At 36.0% G+C, this 18,367-nt stretch overlaps 1 protein-coding gene across 1 annotated transcript in view; it reads left to right on the plus strand.

The window, feature by feature from the left end:
• Positions 1-2,625: 2,625 nt before the first annotated feature.
• Positions 2,626-18,367, plus strand: part of LOC108359823 (homeobox protein abdominal-A-like) — a 55,435-nt gene continuing 39,693 nt past the window's right edge. Inside the window, exons 1-3 of the mRNA XM_017611855.1 lie at positions 2,626-3,091; positions 5,067-5,328; positions 8,664-9,711. Of these exons, the coding sequence (XP_017467344.1) occupies positions 8,804-9,711 (908 nt within the window). The 5' untranslated portion in view covers positions 2,626-3,091; positions 5,067-5,328; positions 8,664-8,803. The remainder of the gene's footprint in view (positions 3,092-5,066; positions 5,329-8,663; positions 9,712-18,367) is intronic.

Consider the following 18,367-nt stretch of genomic DNA (forward strand, 5'->3'; position numbering starts at 1 on the left):
GCCAGCAGTGCTGCCATTGTAACTCAAAATATTTCCGGTATTCAAATATGAGATAACTCTAGTTTTATCAAAGTAAATCGATAGGTTTGTAAAAGTGTCAGTAGTTCCACCACTGAAACTCGAAGGCTTTTTTAATTACTCACATGCACAACATAATTAATTTCTTTCTAGTAATGCAAACAGATGTTTGGTTGCAAAAGTTACCAAAGTTAAACAAAAGTTACCAAGTTACCAAACGGTCTAAAAGTTACCAATTTTGGTAGAAAGTTGCCAATCGCGGCAACCATGCTCGGAGTGTCTTACCATATGAAGATGCTGCAAAAGTTGCAAGGTCTCCACCTTCTCTGTAACTGCCCGGCATTATCGAGAAGCGGATTGCGCTATCTGGGGTCTACTTTCTTTAGTGACCTTGACAAATACGGATATTTAAACCCTAGGCGCTTGACGAGTTTCGTCGAGGATTCAAAATGGTTTAGCAAGGGGGAGTGAAAGCTCTTAGTCGTTCCTGCGTAGCAGCGACAACCACATCCACCTACCTACCTAAAGGCTGGTATGCAGCTCTTAAGAAAACGGTAAAGAAAAAAATTGCCATTATTTCGTGTGTGTCCAGGAGTTTTGACAACTGATACTTCACCAGCCTGTTGCCTCGCTCTTTTCTCAAAAAATAATGAAACGGGCATATATTTCTGTTGCGAGGATGGGTTGCATTGTGCTCTTTTTTCACAAAATACTTTAGAAAACCGTAGTAGAAAGCGTAGCAAATTTCTTAAGAACTGCGTACTGTCTGCAGCGAATTTCACTCAAGAAAATTTCTTAGCCATTTCGTGTACGTCATTTTATATGGAGTTTTTGCTTTTCTTGAGAGACGCATACTGGCCCTAAGGATGAAGCCTTTGAAAGACCTTAGTCAGCGAAAATACATTTCGGACCTCAGATATGCCTACATAGTATCTAAAAATGTTTTTTTTTTTAACAACTTTGCATGCGAGCATTGTGTTCAATACTTGACTAGTTTGATTGGCATGTAGATATGTATGGGATACCAGCCAATGGCTATGTTATTTACATTTTATTGCAATTATTCAAATGCAATTACTCAAAAATAAAATTATATGCTATTTATCCAAACTTCATATCAGTTCATATCATATTCAAATCAGATGTTTAAGCTGTTTTTTTTTTTTNGATATGAAGTTCATATCATATTCAAATCAGATGTTTAAGCTGTTTTTTTTTTTTGCTCACTCAGACACAAATGTGCTGCCTCAACTAAATCGCACTCATCTTCTTCTGTCTACATCAGCAAGAAGCACTCAAACGAAAACGTACTTACAGAGTTCTTTCTGCTTTCAGTACCCATTTTCACGCTATTAAGCTGAAAATAAAGTATCCATAGAACACTTAGTAAATAAATAAAGAAACTATGTACTACAAAGCTACTAAATGTCTACCTGATTGAGAGAAATAAGAAAGCTCTGTAAACTCATCTGAAGCTAGTCTCAGAGAGCAAGCGCTCTTTTCTGATGACCGGTCCAACTGCTCGAAGATTCGCCAAGAGCACTAAAAGCTAAGCCTGAGTGCGATTCCACTCAAAAACAAGAAACTGTCGTGGCAGTCATCATTTTCACTAGCGCAATAACATACATATGTGCCGTCGAGAAATCATGTGTGCTTGGACGGAAGCCGCAGCCATTCGAAGGTACAGGTCGGTGTGCGAAAGCGAAACAGAAGAGCTTGGGCAGTGCAGTTGGAATTCGTAAGAATTATAGCAGAGTGAATGAGTCAGCGAGAATCGCGCCTTACGCAGGGATGAGCAGCGCTGCAAAGCAAGGCGTCGCGTATAACGTACGACAACGAAGCAACGCTATGGCTGCTGAGTGTGAAATTGTGGTTTGTTTGTTTTGGTTTGCGTGTTGTGAAAGAGACATCTGGTCTGGGTGCTGCAACCCAGAAGAGGGAGGCAAGGCTGAAGACTTATGGTATCGATGCGAGCAATTAAATGGATGAATATAGGTTAGGGGAGACTACTTATGCAAGCATACATATGTATGCACATAGATACCTGAATGAGTTTGTACTATTGCTTTTGTTAGTTATTAAATTTTTTAAGAAAATTGCTTATCTTCGCAGAATAAGAATACATTTTTATGAATCCTAATATGCCATAAACACCAGTACTAATAAATCTTACTGAGACTATAAAAGCGTAGGTACTTAAAGTGGCTCTGTGCTGCTTATCAGTGGTGTGAGGTTGTGAGCTTCATGTATAAAGTACATTGCTCTCTGCAATCCGATTTACTCGTAAAATTCTGCTCTCGCACCATTTAATCTAGCAGTTTTATCCTCAAAAACTCAACTCTTTTTCCACTCAGACGAACTGCAAATAATTCCAATTAGACCTCCTGTTCAGACTCTCCTCTTATCTGCCACTCCCTCCCCATATTCGATCAAACCCAGTTCCAATCAGTTAAATGAGCAACTTGACAAATAATCTCTCGACTCGACTCATTTACGCTTCGTTTTGTTTCCTTTAAATGGGCCGCCTTCTCTGTCTGGGCCCGTATCGCCGCTGCTCAGTGGCGTGAATATGAGGCTGGTCAGGCGGAGCACCAATGTAGTAGAGACACCACACTTGAGCACCACGGTGTCGCAGTGGCGTCGCCACACTTATTTCCTATATAGCTGCCGATGTTTTCGTCGTCGCAGTCGCTGCAACGTCGCTGCTGCCGCAAACGTGTGCACAGTCATAGCGCGTACAAAGGCGCAGATATTACCAATTACACGAATTTTTATACTCTTTTAAAAATTTCGTTTTATTATAATATTTATTATCGTAGAGCGCAGTAGTGTCTGCGGAGCGTTTAGTGTTTTGTGTTTGCGCTGCCTGTGTATACCCGACGAACAGAAGCGTAGCCAAGCGTATACAAAAATATCAGCTAACCAACGATTCCAAGTCGATTTCAAAGTGTACGAGCGAGTGCCGTGAAAGCGAAATTTCGCGTCTTATTGTCTTTTAACTGTTTGTGATTATTACTTCAATACGAGCGACAATCGTCAAACGCCATACGCCATTCGCCATACACCATATATCGTACGTTGAACGCGCTACGCTGATGATACATGCATACATACATACCTACTATTTTTGTACAATATTATTACGTACTACTATTATTATTATTGTTATTTTTTATGTTATTTCATTGTTATGTGGCCGTTTTGCCTCAGTGTCGCGTGTTGCACATTTTGTTTGTTCTGCTGATTGTGTGTAAGTAGAAGTTGTAAATTCTTCTCTGGAGTAGCTATGTATAAACTGGCAAACTTACTAATCGACCAACACAGCCACGAAACCGGCGCAGAGCGGGTTATACGCGCGCCAAAAAGCTAAAAATCTTAAAGTTGCGCTCCACAGCGGCGACACTAAAATAATATATTATAAATAATAAAAAGTAAAATAAAATATTTATTTGAAAGTGAACCTAAAATGCCAATTAAAAAACAGTGATTAGTCTTAATAAATACTATCGCCCACACAATCGGAAATGAGTCTACTCAGTGTTATTGCGGAGTTATTTATCCACCAGGGGGCGCAAAATCCATGCAAAAGGCAGTACCGTGGTGATAACAAAATTAAACGCCTCTGCCAGACATTTAGGCTTTTCTTTCCCGGTGCGGAACTACTCGTAAATTTACTGTTTGCGCTGCCATAACACATTAACGACAGTTTAAAGTAAAAGTTAAGCATACAAATGTTATGTAAAATAAAAACACTGGTGCGACGTGCCACCAAATATAGAACCACCTATCGATCACTTGAAAAAAACATAAAAATTAAATGGTCATAAAAGTAACGCATTTGTAATTACATACATGCCATAAAACCAAAAACCACACAAGAAAAAAAAAACACCACCAGCAATGGGACAGCGTTTACAACTGCAACAACCATAGAAGAATCAGCAGTCACCTGCGAATGAAAGCGCAAAGAGGCAGCTAGACATTCGCTCAGCAAAACCATAAGTCAAAAATCCACATGCGCGTCTCTAAACGTGTGTCAAAATATGGTTTTCTAAAATTTTCTCAGCCGATTTTGACTATTTTTTTTTTAAGTCCTCTTGCGCCGGAGCAAAGTACGCTTGGAATTAATTTAATATACATATATGCCCATGTACATATGCATATGTATGTATTTTTATACATACGTATGTATATTGCGCAAACAGCGAAAAAACCCCAAACGAGAGCAGAAACAATTAAAAAAGCAATAAAAATTCCTCACGCACGACCAAACCATGTACATAAATACATATGTATGTATGTATGTACATTTGCCTATAAATTCTAGTATATACATTTGTGGGTAAATTCATGTGTAGTACATATGCGTGCTTGCCTGTACATACATACATACATATGTATCTAAGTAAATACGCATTACACTTTTATGTACATACGTAGATCCATATATGATTGTATATAAATATGTACATATATATGTAAGTAAGGATGCAAGCACTATGACAAAATGCGGACAATTGTCGTAAACACATTTTTCGCTGATTTAAATTTTATAGTTTTTTAAAGATTGTATTTAAATGGCCACATAACTTATAAAACAGCATACAGATACATAAATGCACAATGATGCGTTCATGCATATGTTCATACCTATGGGCTGGTTAATACGCCGAGTTGACCAATGAATTGACTTAAGTTATGAGCTCCACAATCCACACTCTAAATCTGGAATACTACTTTTCCACGCACGTCGGTCGTTTTCCTAGGACGCCAAAAACACACAACAGCAGTAACGACAAAATAACAATTCAATAACACATATTAAAAATAATAATATAGTTATAGTCATAATATGTATGTATGTAGTAAACAAAAAGTGCAGAAGTGTCCGCTCCGTCGCGTTTATTAAAGCTCGAAAAGTCGCCGACGGCACAGAGCTAAAGTGATCGCTACAAATGAGCGATAGTGTTTTGTGTTTAAGTTGCGCTGATTAAACATTTTATGATTTTCATATACATATTTTGCATTTGTTCTGTTTTTGTAACCAGTGTTCTATCGACACGGCCAATAGGCAAGATTGTCATTCCATTAAATACGAAAACACTGAAACTTGTGCATCGAAATATAAACAAAAACAACACACCTTTGAAGAATAAATACAAAAAATAATAATAAATTTGTTGCAAACAAAAGGATTATAAATTGATCAAAGGAATGATTGAATGATAAATATTTAAAGTTTAAAATACTTTACTAAATAGAAAATTGCGTGATCAAAAGGCATACATACACATAAGCCTCCATAAAAAGGTAAAAATATATTATTATCCGCAGCTACCTATGTAGATATGTATGTAGCTGTATCCCGATCAGGGAAATATCACTTCTCCTTTAGTCGTTGCTGTTTCTTTTTCTGTCTCTCTTCTACCAACTGTCTGTAGCAATAGTCTTTATTTTTGAATCCATCCCTCTACTATTTTTGTGAACACTTTCCACTAACAACTTTTCTCGAAACGATACCAGTACCTGAGTGTACTGTTTCGACATGAAACTTCCTATTCATTTTCCACTAACACAATAATTTTCAATGGCTCACACACAGCGGTGGCCACGTCTCCTTTAGCTTATTCCCTACTACATTCCTGTCCTTATGAACGTGGTTTGCTATCTATACACATTTTTTGGTCAGAATGCATATTGCCGGAGAGATATCGAAAACAAAAATAACTGAATAGTCATTTGGTCCCGTGGATATTCAATGAAAGCCAAAATTCGAGCATTAAAAGATATTTAGCAAAACTCAAGGGTAAACTTTGTTTTGTGCAGCAGCATTTGCTATCGGAAAAGGTAAAGAAAGAAAAAGTTGCCGTCGGCAACCGAGGGTGGTTTATCAATACATATCAAATAACTTAACTTACTTTAAATGAAAATTAGAACGGCTAAATATTTCAAATATTGCATGTGTTTTTCTGTTTACTGGAAAAAGTGACCACTTTAATGTCAGCGCCAACAGTTTGACTTTACAGTCCCAAGAACTATGCACTTTTAAGGCCGAAATTTAAAAAAAGTTTGAAAAAATATATATATATGTATATTTTCACAAAAAAGCACTATAAACAACTGCTCTTTTTAGATTCGCAAATAAGTCGCGTCCTGATGTCGCAAAGAGTCCTGATGTATTTAAAATATTGAATCATTTCTAGGAACACGAATTTCGATACGATACGATACCACATCGATATTTTTGCCATTCGATACCGATACTTTTTACTCGAAAGTTTTCAATCGAACCAGAATCCTGCTATCGTATCGAATCATAAGTGTACATTACAAAGTTAATGTGATTAATAATATAAAATGAAATTTATTTTGTAGTAATATTTTAAATATTGAAAGTTAATTTTTCAAGTTCCAAAATGTAAAAATCTGTTCTAATTTTTTATATCAGCCGAAGAATCTCACGTGACGTTACATAACGTTACGCTACTTAAATTACCATTGAAAGTTTTTTTGTTAATATCGTTTTTAAACTATTTTCTAGCGCAAATAAAACATGAATTTTTATGTCTAATATGTATATTTTTTATTTTGACTTCAGCCCTACCTAGCGGTTTCATTTTTTGCAAATCTATGTCGTACTATGACTTTCCGCTGGAAACGACCATATGTCTATACTTTGGAATTTATTTGTAAAGCAATATGGATATATTTGGGCTTTAGAGAGCACAAATATGTACCAACTTAGGCTGGCATGTGGCGGGATTTCAACCCGCGCCTTCGATGATGTCATTTAGCACACTTACCCCTGCATAAGCAAACACTAATTAAAGTTCAAAGTGTTCATTCGTTATTAGAAAATGAGACCAATATTCGGATTTAATTTTGTGTATTTGGTATCGATATTTGGAATATCGAGTCTTTTTATCCCGATATTAAGTACGATATTTTTACGACGATACCTTAAATGAGTACTATTTCAATACTTTCGGTTCGATATCGTGTCCCTAATCATTTTCTATAGAGCTCTTTTTTTGAAAATTGTTTTGAAATAAAATAAATTATAAAGCTCTAGCCAGAATTGCAGCGGGCGACGATAAGCGTCGTCGGTTAACCGCTGTCAAAATTAAAACTCATGGAATGGCTCATTATTGCGGCGGCAGCGTTTTTACTGCCGACGGTTATCGGTTGATTTAAATTTATTTATATTTTTCTGCCCAGCGGGACGGCGCAACGTTGTTTGAGTGTTGATTGTATTATTTTTTATTAGTTTCACAAGTTTGGCAAAGTTTTCATCCATTTTTATTTTAAATCTACATACACGCACGTACCTATAAAATACTTAATTTTAATGATAATTTTCAAATCAAAATGACAACTGACGGAAGCCGTCGTTCGCCGCATTTGTGTTCACTCTGACAGATATCACTGCGGCAACTGTTCAGCTGTTCACTTACCGTCGACCGCTTTACCGTCTACCGCTGTAATTCTGGGTCGAGCTTAAAGTATTTCTGTCTAAAAAGGAAAATGTGTATTGATAAATTTGTTTAACGCTTTCAATGTAGATCCTCAACATTCTTCTCGCTGTATTTTTTATGATTCTTATAAATTATACCGAAATAATTTTAATAAAAAATAGTTTTTTAAATACTTAGTAAAATATGCGTTGTAAAATTTCAGCAGTATTTATGAACAACAAAACTTCCGCAGATCTCTTATGTAAACAAAAAATTAAGAAAACCTTGAACTTTTCGACGATTATGTACTTCTGAGACTCAAAACTTAATAGCCGTTTCACACGCTAACTGCTAATTGTTACCTCTTACTTACCCATTGTCCATATAAAATCAAGTGCAAATTCATACATTGCAGCCGTAAAACAATGTAAATCTACTGCGAAAGCGGCACCTTGGAGTCTGCTCTAGCAAAGTGGAAAAAGAAAATTGCATTAGTTTGCATTATAAAACTGTTTTTTCACCTTCTTGTAAAATAGGAGTGAACGAAAGTTTTGTTGAAACTTTAAAAAAGCAAAGTACAAGCAAGTATTTATAATTTTGAAAGGAATACATTTTATCTCTCAAGTTCTATAAGCTCCAACCTTTTGGTACGAATAAAGACTTTCTTTAGAAATATGTGGATATGGTCAACATGATTTCCTCTTTCAAAAGGATACAATAGTTATTCTGTTGCAAAACAATTTTTGGTCTGTAATTTAGTTCACATTTGGTGACATAACCATTAGTTAAATCATGCCCGCCTGCCTACGCTTAAAGGATTTTTAAGTTTGAATACTAGCTCTAGAAATATTTTTTCAGAAGTCCTTCGTATCAATTTGAAAAAAATTTTACTGCGAAAATCAGCTTAATACTTATTATTATTAAAAATTATGGCAATAAAAAATACAATAATTATATTTAATATTAGTCAACTAAGGCACTAATTATAAATCCACCCTAGCTTTACTTTTACCGATTTGCAATTTGTGAATCTCGCAATGCCCGAAATCCACAGTCGGCAAAAATTTGTTCTCTTACACACATTTAAAGGTTATTTTTCGTTATTTGGCTTGAATATTATTTAATTTATGAAATTCTCGAATTCGTTAAACTCACATACCCTGTCCGCGCTAATCGCAAATAAATCGTTAGTCAACAAACTCATCAAGAATTTTTAAAAGAACTCATATCGAGTCACGAAATTCAATAGCAAACGAGATCGCTGCATTGAACGATCAATAAACATAAACAAATTTTGAGACCAGAGGCTCGAGGCTACAAAAGAATGTGCAATGTCAAAATTTGTTTTCGATAGTATGCTACCGAAGTATCCACAGTTTCAGCCATTTATCAGTTCACATTTAACTTCAACGTCACAAAATTCGTCATCAGCAGCTGTTGCCGCCGCCCTAGCCGCCGCCGCAGCCTCTTCCACATCGTCCGTCAACAGCCTTAGCAGTGGCCCCAGTAACAATAACGGCATTAGCACCAGCAATCACAATAACGGCAATCACATATCTTCTGTTGCCGTCCATTCCTCGTCACTGTCGCCCTCGTCATCCGGCGTAAACATCAACAGCAGCCATTTGAATCAATCGTCCAACTCACCAGTCTCCTCGTCCTCCCCATCATCCACCACATTTGGAGCGCTTACGCCACAGCAACAACACCAGCAATTGCACCACCACCACTACCAGCAGCAACAGCAACAGCAGCAGCATCACAGCCAATACTCACTGTCAGCGGCATTACAATTGCAACAGCAACAACAACAGTTGCACATCAACAAACTTGCCGCCGCCGCTGCAGCAGTCAGTTCTCAAAGCGGAAACGGTCTAGGCCATAGCCACAGCGTCCAGCATCAACAGCAATTGTCACAACAACAACAACTCTTGCTCACACCACCTTCCGGAACTAATTCGCAGAAAGGCGACAGCAGTTGCTCACCCACGCCGTCGGCCACATCTTCCTCGCTGCATCGCAGCATCAACGACCACTCACCCAACTCCGCATCAGCCGCCGCCGCTGCCGCGTCCGCAGCAGCCGCCAGCACAGTTGCCGCAGCAGCAGCCGCAGCCGCCGCTGCCTCTTCATTTGCCATACCCACCAGCAAAATGTATCCATACGTGTCAAATCATCCCACATCGCATGGCATCTCAGGCATGCCCGGATTTTCCGGACTGGAGGACAAATCATGCAGGTAAGTTCTAAGAAGTAAGAAGGCATACACCAAAAATGCATAAACTTTTAGAATCCAAAAAGGCCCGTCGCAATGCTCATAAATTTTCTCGTTTTTTTGGTAGATACAATTTATTTGTAAACATTTGGAGGGGCATTGCATTAAGTGAAATTCTTCGTTTAATTAATTTTTTGTTGTTGTATATTTATAAGTCCATCTTAAGAAATTTTAATACTCGTAATGTATATACGGTACTGTTCGGCAAAATCCCGCACGATATAAGACGTTTATACTATGGTGGCATTGGGTAAAAATCAATACGGTAGCATGGTACATTCAAGCCTTTAGTGCGAGATTGTAACGCGCCGTGCCGTATAGTGCATACCTAGAGATGGCAAAAGGGTAAATACCCAAATGTTAAATACCCGGTAAAATTGGGTAAAAATGGGAAAATACTGGTATTTACCAAAAAGGTGGGTATAAACTATGTCATAGAAAATTTAGAGCATCAATACATTGTTCTGCAAAAGTTTATGAATTTTATAATAAATTTTTTAAATAAAAGTGAGTACAGGGAAGGTGAAAAATAACAATTTAACACAAAAACTATATTAAATAGATATATTTATTTTTGCAACATTACATTATATTATACGAACGAAATCATAATTTAGTCTCTGGTGCTGAATTTTTCATCGTCAGTTTCATTCCGAAAATAATTTAAAGGAGAATGAGGTGTTGAATGCCGAATTGATGGTTTCACCCTAAGCTAGGGTTGCCAGATTGGATTTTTCAACCCGAGATTTAGGGGTTTCCGTTTGAATCTTAGGGCTCAGGGTTTGCCACAAAATTCTCGGAGTTTGGAAAAAATTCTCAGATGTGTTTATCTAGCTACTTTTGTGCCTTTAGCCCAGGAAAGTCATGTTTCGTCGAATGTTTTCACATAGGCTGTGAACTTCCAGGCTTGAGTTAAAGTTTTGTTAAGAAATGTTAATGAAAACCACCATAAGTGAATACTAATAATTATATTTTTCAATCTCGGGGTCTGGGCATCTGAAAAGGTGGTTACCCTATTTTCAGCCGGTACAATTTTTAGAGAAGTATCCTTTTGTCGTATTTCTTTATTGAAGAAATTCGATTGATGTGCTGTAAAATATACTTTTCCGGCATTATCTGCACTTAAGCTGTTTCGTTTTTTGGTTGGATGGAACCTTGAGTGCTCAGTGAGCATTCAGTGGCAGCTGAAGTGCATGGAATAGTCAAAATACGAACCGCCATCTTGCTCCTGTAGACGTTTTTCTCCTCTCTAGCTTTACAGTTTGGTAGGTCCACCATTACATTTACACATATTCCAATTGGTACCCATATCATAAATTAACTGCATCGCAATTAGATATTCCGATGGGTTTAAATCTTGCCCTTGACTTGACTATTAGAGTCAAGGAAACTAGCAGCCAAATGTATTGGTTTTACAGACATTATCATTCTTTCATCAAATAATATAGAAAATGTAATGTTTTACAATAAACAGTAACACTACAAGCAATGTGAAGTGAGCTCATCTGCAAAAACTGCGCAAGAAATGGCAGGAAACAACGTTAAAAATATTTGTTCACATTTACCGTCGATTTGGGTATTTATTTGGGTAAATACCAAGTAGAAATTCATCTCTATGCTATGAATGTTTATAATACCGAGTTGAGCGATCGGGTATAACTTTTGTAAAATTATCATTTTCGTTGTAAAATTCTTTGTAAACCCGTACCGGTTTTTGCATTTATACTTCAGGACTCATAATTTTGGCCAACATTTTTTCCGTCTGGTATACGGACAGTACCGAGTACGCAATTCATAATCATAAGCAAAATTGTTAATTTTTCCTTTTTTCTTTTCATTTATTGTACTCAATAAAAAAAATAGCATTAAGGGCCGTTTTCTCATCTAACCTTTAGTTTACCGGCCACTTTATCGTCTCGATATACGACTTTTCGTTTTCTCATCAGCGCATTAATTTCTCGAATCGATAAACTGTTGCTCACCCGATGCAACCTTTAAAATTTGTACCCAACTTTAAATTTTGGTTTGGTTTTGGTTCATGAGTCAGATATATTAGATATTTCAACCAAGGTTTTGGTTTTTGCTAACAGTTCCTCTTGCTCTATATTTGCTTATGTTGCATAGCCAACCTTTAAAATTTTATGACGAATGTAGTGAAGTTTCACTCCCGGAAATGTAGTGAAGTTTCACTATACGGAATAACAAATTAATTTTTACCGGCAAGGTAAGAAAACGAAAACACTTTAAAGTGAGGAACAATTTATCTGCCCTGTTAGTAAAGGCAACTTTACTGCTTACATTAGAAAACGGCCCTAAGGGCCGTAATGTAAGCAGTAAAGTTGCCTTTACTAACAGGGCAGATAAATTGTTCGTCGCTGTTTCTTTTTATTATTATTATTACCTCCCTTTTATTAGCTCGGGATGTAACTATGTAATATTGATGCGCCTAAAAGATGCAGCGATTTCTATTCTCAAGTTTCATACCTGATGAAAGTACGAATGGAAATTATAATAGCGAGGTTTTAGTTTTGTAAACTATAATTTTAATCTTATCTTACCTGTAAAAATAAATTTGTTATTCCGTAGAGTGAAACTTCACTACATTTCCGAGAGTGAAACTTCACTACATTCGTCATAAAATTTCAAAGGTTGGCAATGCAACATAAGCAAATATAAGCAAGGGGAATTGTTAGCAAAAACCAAAACCTTGGTTGAAATATCTAATATATCTGACTCATGAACCAAAACCAAACCAAATTTTAAAGGTCGCATCGGGTGAGCAACAGTTTATCGATTCGAGAAATTAATGCGCTGATGAGAAAACGAAAACTCGTATATCGAGACGATAAAGTGGCCGGTAAACTAAAGGTTGGTTGAGAACACGGCCCTAAGAGGGGTTTTCTCATGTATTTAGGTTTTAAAATTTATCTGCCCTTTAAACAGAAGTTTTGTTCTAAATAATGTGTTTGAAGAGCAGATAAATTTTAAAACCTATGTACATGAGAAACGGGACTATGTCTAATAAAATGGATTTGTAAGAGATATTTTTTAAGTATTGAAAACACCTTCGCCAATGGTCTCTCTTCTTGTACATGGTCTTGCCATTTTGTTCGTTGGTGCCTCTTCGACCCATGGGCGCCAAGTCGAAGGACATGCCCAAGACGGCGCAATCCTTGTATTTTTATGCGCTTAACTATGTCCATGTCGCTAAAAACTCGTATCAATCCTGATTCCATCTTCTTCGGTATCCGTCGCTTGTGCGAACAGGGCCATAAATGTTGAGCAGAACAATTCCCCCGCAAGAACCCAAAGCCTTCTCATCCACGTTTCTACGCCATTTGAAAAAAAAAATGGTATGATGAGCGATTTGTAATAAAACCTATGATAATAAATTAATAAGGAAGAACCGCTGAGAGGTACTTTTAAAATTCTTGGCTTTTGCAAGGAATTTAATTTTAAAATTTTAAACACAAACTCACACACACATTCTCATTTTCAATCCGAAACAACAAAAAATTCTAGGGATGTTTCGAATGTCATATTTTTCACATTCGCTAATGCGAAGGCGAATGTTAGAAATAACATTAAAAGAAGCTATAATCAACTTACGTCATCGTTTTTATTACTTAAAAACTTTGTAAATTATTAGAATATTGAACGAGTGCTTAACCTATACAGTGCTTTAAACCAGTAGCCAAAGTTCAAAAGGGGCATATTATATAAAAAGAACGTAATTTTGCTGCGTTTTATCCCATGAGGCGATTTCTTAGAGGCTCGCATATAAGGCCGGCTGCACTGAACAATTGCTCACTTGGACAGGGCTGCCAACTACCCTTAGCCATATTGAGGATGAAAAAGTGCCAAATAGAAAAATAAAAGTGCCAAAAGAGGTGCCATTCTTTTTAATCATTCCCATTTAGCAATAAAATGAACCACATTTTCAAAACAAAAGTGCAATGATAAAATAAGATAAACCAGTGGAATAGCCTTTATAAATTAGAAAATTTTAGTTGGGAAAAAGACAAAAAGAAAATTTCGGTTGTTAGTAGGTATCTAGCTTGCCTTTCTTCTACTTCATTACGTATTGCAACCGTTTTGGCTTTGAATGCACACATTTTTCGTAATATCAGACCCACATTTTCCCTTTCCTTCCATGAGCCCCTTTTTTAAATCTAGTTTTTGATGTTATATGGTGTTCTCTGATACGATAATCCCGAACTTTTTCATATTTGAAAATTTTTATACCCAAGCGCACTTGAGCACATGGGTATTATACCTTGTTCGTATAACGCTTGTTTGTAACAGCCTAAAGGGATCGACGTAGATATATATATATAATACATAAATATTCCAGAATGAAAAAAATAATAATAACACAGGCCGACAAAATTTTTACCCAGAAACCAAACTATACTTTCCNAGTAGATATATATATATAATACATAAATATTCCAGAATGAAAAAAATAATAATAACACAGGCGGACAAAATTTTTACCCAGAAACCAAACTATACTTTCCCGAAGGTTTTTAGTGCGTTGAATTCAAATCTGGCCATAGAATTGCTCTATCACATCAGGATTTTGAGATATTCTAACCTATAAGTGCAAAAAATGCCGCTTTTGCCCAGTTTTGAAGTTGTGTATGCAAGCCAGAGTAATTTTTCCTGAAAAAAATACAAAAAAGGTGTTAAAGTACAAGTCTTTCTCTTTGAAATGTAAGTAACATAGCGGCCATGTGTACTATCCGCAGCACTTTTGTAATATCTCAGCGAAGCAAAAAGATATTTGAGCAAACTATAAATTTAATTAAGTAAGTAGAGTGGAGTACTAAACTTAAATTTTATTGACTTGTTTTCATACAAATAGAAGAATGTTAACAGGAAATATGACTACTATTTTCTTACTACAAAACTATGTAGAACAGGCGTATAAAAAATTAATAAATGTTAAGTAAATACATATCATCGTCACCCATATGCTAGAAGCATGAATGTGCAAATTTACCAATTTTAGTTATTGGGTTGACTTGANAACCAGTAGCCAAAGTTCAAAAGGGGCATATTATATAAAAAGAACGTAATTTTGCTGCGTTTTATCCCATGAGGCGATTTCTTAGAGGCTCGCATATAAGGCCGGCTGCACTGAACAATTGCTCACTTGGACAGGGCTGCCAACTACCCTTAGCCATATTGAGGATGAAAAAGTGCCAAATAGAAAAATAAAAGTGCCAAAAGAGGTGCCATTCTTTTTAATCATTCCCATTTAGCAATAAAATGAACCACATTTTCAAAACAAAAGTGCAATGATAAAATAAGATAAACCAGTGGAATAGCCTTTATAAATTAGAAAATTTTAGTTGGGAAAAAGACAAAAAGAAAATTTCGGTTGTTAGTAGGTATCTAGCTTGCCTTTCTTCTACTTCATTACGTATTGCAACCGTTTTGGCTTTGAATGCACACATTTTTCGTAATATCAGACCCACATTTTCCCTTTCCTTCCATGAGCCCCTTTTTTAAATCTAGTTTTTGATGTTATATGGTGTTCTCTGATACGATAATCCCGAACTTTTTCATATTTGAAAATTTTTATACCCAAGCGCACTTGAGCACATGGGTATTATACCTTGTTCGTATAACGCTTGTTTGTAACAGCCTAAAGGGATCGACGTAGATATATATATATAATACATAAATATTCCAGAATGAAAAAAATAATAATAACACAGGCCGACAAAATTTTTACCCAGAAACCAAACTATACTTTCCCGAAGGTTTTTAGTGCGTTGAATTCAAATCTGGCCATAGAATTGCTCTATCACATCAGGATTTTGAGATATTCTAACCTATAAGTGCAAAAAATGCCGCTTTTGCCCAGTTTTGAAGTTGTGTATGCAAGCCAGAGTAATTTTTCCTGAAAAAAATACAAAAAAGGTGTTAAAGTACAAGTCTTTCTCTTTGAAATGTAAGTAACATAGCGGCCATGTGTACTATCCGCAGCACTTTTGTAATATCTCAGCGAAGCAAAAAGATATTTGAGCAAACTATAAATTTAATTAAGTAAGTAGAGTGGAGTACTAAACTTAAATTTTATTGACTTGTTTTCATACAAATAGAAGAATGTTAACAGGAAATATGACTACTATTTTCTTACTACAAAACTATGTAGAACAGGCGTATAAAAAATTAATAAATGTTAAGTAAATACATATCATCGTCACCCATATGCCAGAAGCATGAATGTGCAAATTTACCAATTTTAGTTATTGGGTTGACTTGATTAGCCTTTGGCTGTTCTATGTTATCCCAAAACCCAGAATACCATACGTACACGGAACCCCATATTTCACAATGTCAATTACATAAATGCAGAGATACATAAGTCTCGTAAATAAAAACTTTCAAACTTGATCTCCCTAAATTTCATGTTTACATATGGCTCATTCCACGGTGACGGGTGTGACATTTCAACTCACATTTTAAGGGTTAATTCTTAAACCGTAATACAAAATTCTTTAAAACGAGTATTTTGTAATAGGTTTCCGAGATATACACAATGCCTGGAATAAAAATTCCAAAAACAATTTAATCCGAACGAGTTATCTGAATTACTCCTTACTTGCATCGGAGTTTTTCTGCTAATTATGTCTTCTGCTTATGGTTTTAAATAGTTCGTTGTATAGTTAAATAAACATTCTCGACATTTACGCCAAAGTTGCTTGCCGCTATTGGCAATTATTATATGTTCCAAATTTAACTGTGACGGGTGTGACTTGACTTTGTGACGGGTGCGACAAGTTGAGCATGAATACATAAATACACATTATTAGACAACTAAGCTAACTTTATTTCTAAAAAAATCGGATTTTACGAACACATACAAGATTCTGCCACCTAAAGACGGGATAATTCTTGATCGGACTCTTCTTCTCCATTGTATGTCTTAGTAATTGTAAAGTACCCTATTTTTAAATAGTATGAGCCTATTACCTGTCAAACCCTGGCCGTTACCTGAAAAACCCGTTTCAGATACTTTTTTTGCCCTGACAAGCGAAGTAATGATATCTTTTTATCCGTGACAGCATAGCTTAAGTTTTCCCATCGCTCGAGCAACATATCTTTATGATTAGCTTTATCATCGCTGATCACAAACAGATATATGACACATTTCAGATTAGCTGATAAGTAACGGTAGCAGTCCCTGGCCGAATTTATTGAAGTTTGTCAAACTTTAAATTGTGACGGGTGTGACATGTGACGGGCGTGACCAACATAATCGGTTCTTTTTTCGAAAATAAAAGCATATAAATACTTAAAAGCAATTCGCACATATTTCCCTGTGTCATAGCGTTACTTTCGTCAGCTTTTTTACACTGTCCAAGATGTGTTTTCCTTCAAAAAATAACTATTTTGTGTATCTTGTGACGGGCGTGACATTAAAATATGCTTTGCTTCATCATATAATAAAATATTTAGTACTTGCCCGAAAAATTTGAACATGACGCCGTTACAGTGCTAAGGAATTTGTCTCTCCACTGACAGTTTAAACAATGCAAAAAAGGTAATAGACTACGAAAATAAGTCTTGTAAATTTTGAAAAAAATTAACCTCTCATATGGGTTTGTAAATGGTACAACCTAAAGTAAAAAAATATCTGATTTTGAGATAAATTTCAGATTTTGGCTTTCAGTCTTGAAAGTTAGATTTATTTACTCTTACGTACTAGAAATAATACAGTCATATTCTTTAGTTTATTTTCGTTTCATTCGGTATCGATTACCGTGGAATGAGCCATATCCATGTTTCTGGCATGGGGGACGATATGTACTTGCCGTACAGTGGCGCCTAAGTGGACGAATATCGGAAAATTCTTTGTTTACAATGTGAACGTGTTTGGTATTTTTGTAAAGGCTATAAAATAAGTTATATAACGCCAGGAAACCACTAAAGTCAACAAATTTTATACTAGAACCAGCGACCCGGCGAACTTCGTCCCGCCAAAAATTAATTTTATGTATTAAAACATTTTCGTTCAACATTTTCACCAACAGTTCACGTTCATGATTTTCAGTGACGCATTTATCTTCTAGTATTACGGTTTGGTGGTTGTAAGAAAGCACATTTCCATTGCCATCTTAAATAACCTAGCTAAAGTGTATATGCATACCAAGATACGTAATAGCTTCAGCGCGTTTGAAAGGCGCCACGCCCCCTTATAAAATAGCCGCAATTTCCTCTAAGAGTATGGGATTTATTTCATATATCTCCATACCAAGTTTCAGTACTCTACCACGAACATTTCCAGAGATAAGCAGTATGAAAAATTCTGATTGTATGGGAGGTGTCACGCCCCTTCACTTAGCGGTATGAGACATACTTTACAACCTATTATCATACCTACCGAATATGCACAAAAAAAAGCATTCAAATCGGTCAAGCCATTTTGGAGGAGTTCGACCGCAAACAGCGTGACACGATATTTTTATATATCAGATGTATCATACAAAAATACTAAAAATTCTAAAAGAATAAATAATATAAAAAAAAACTTTTTAATATACAACGCTTTTATAAATGGACTAAAAAGTAGAAAATAATATTTCTCAGTCCCATAGAATTTGTT

Source organism: Rhagoletis zephyria, unplaced genomic scaffold (assembly GCF_001687245.7).
Source record: "Rhagoletis zephyria isolate East Lansing unplaced genomic scaffold, Rhagoletis_zephyria_1.1 Rzeph_scaffold_00470, whole genome shotgun sequence".
NCBI classification, from domain to species: Eukaryota; Metazoa; Arthropoda; class Insecta; order Diptera; family Tephritidae; genus Rhagoletis; species Rhagoletis zephyria.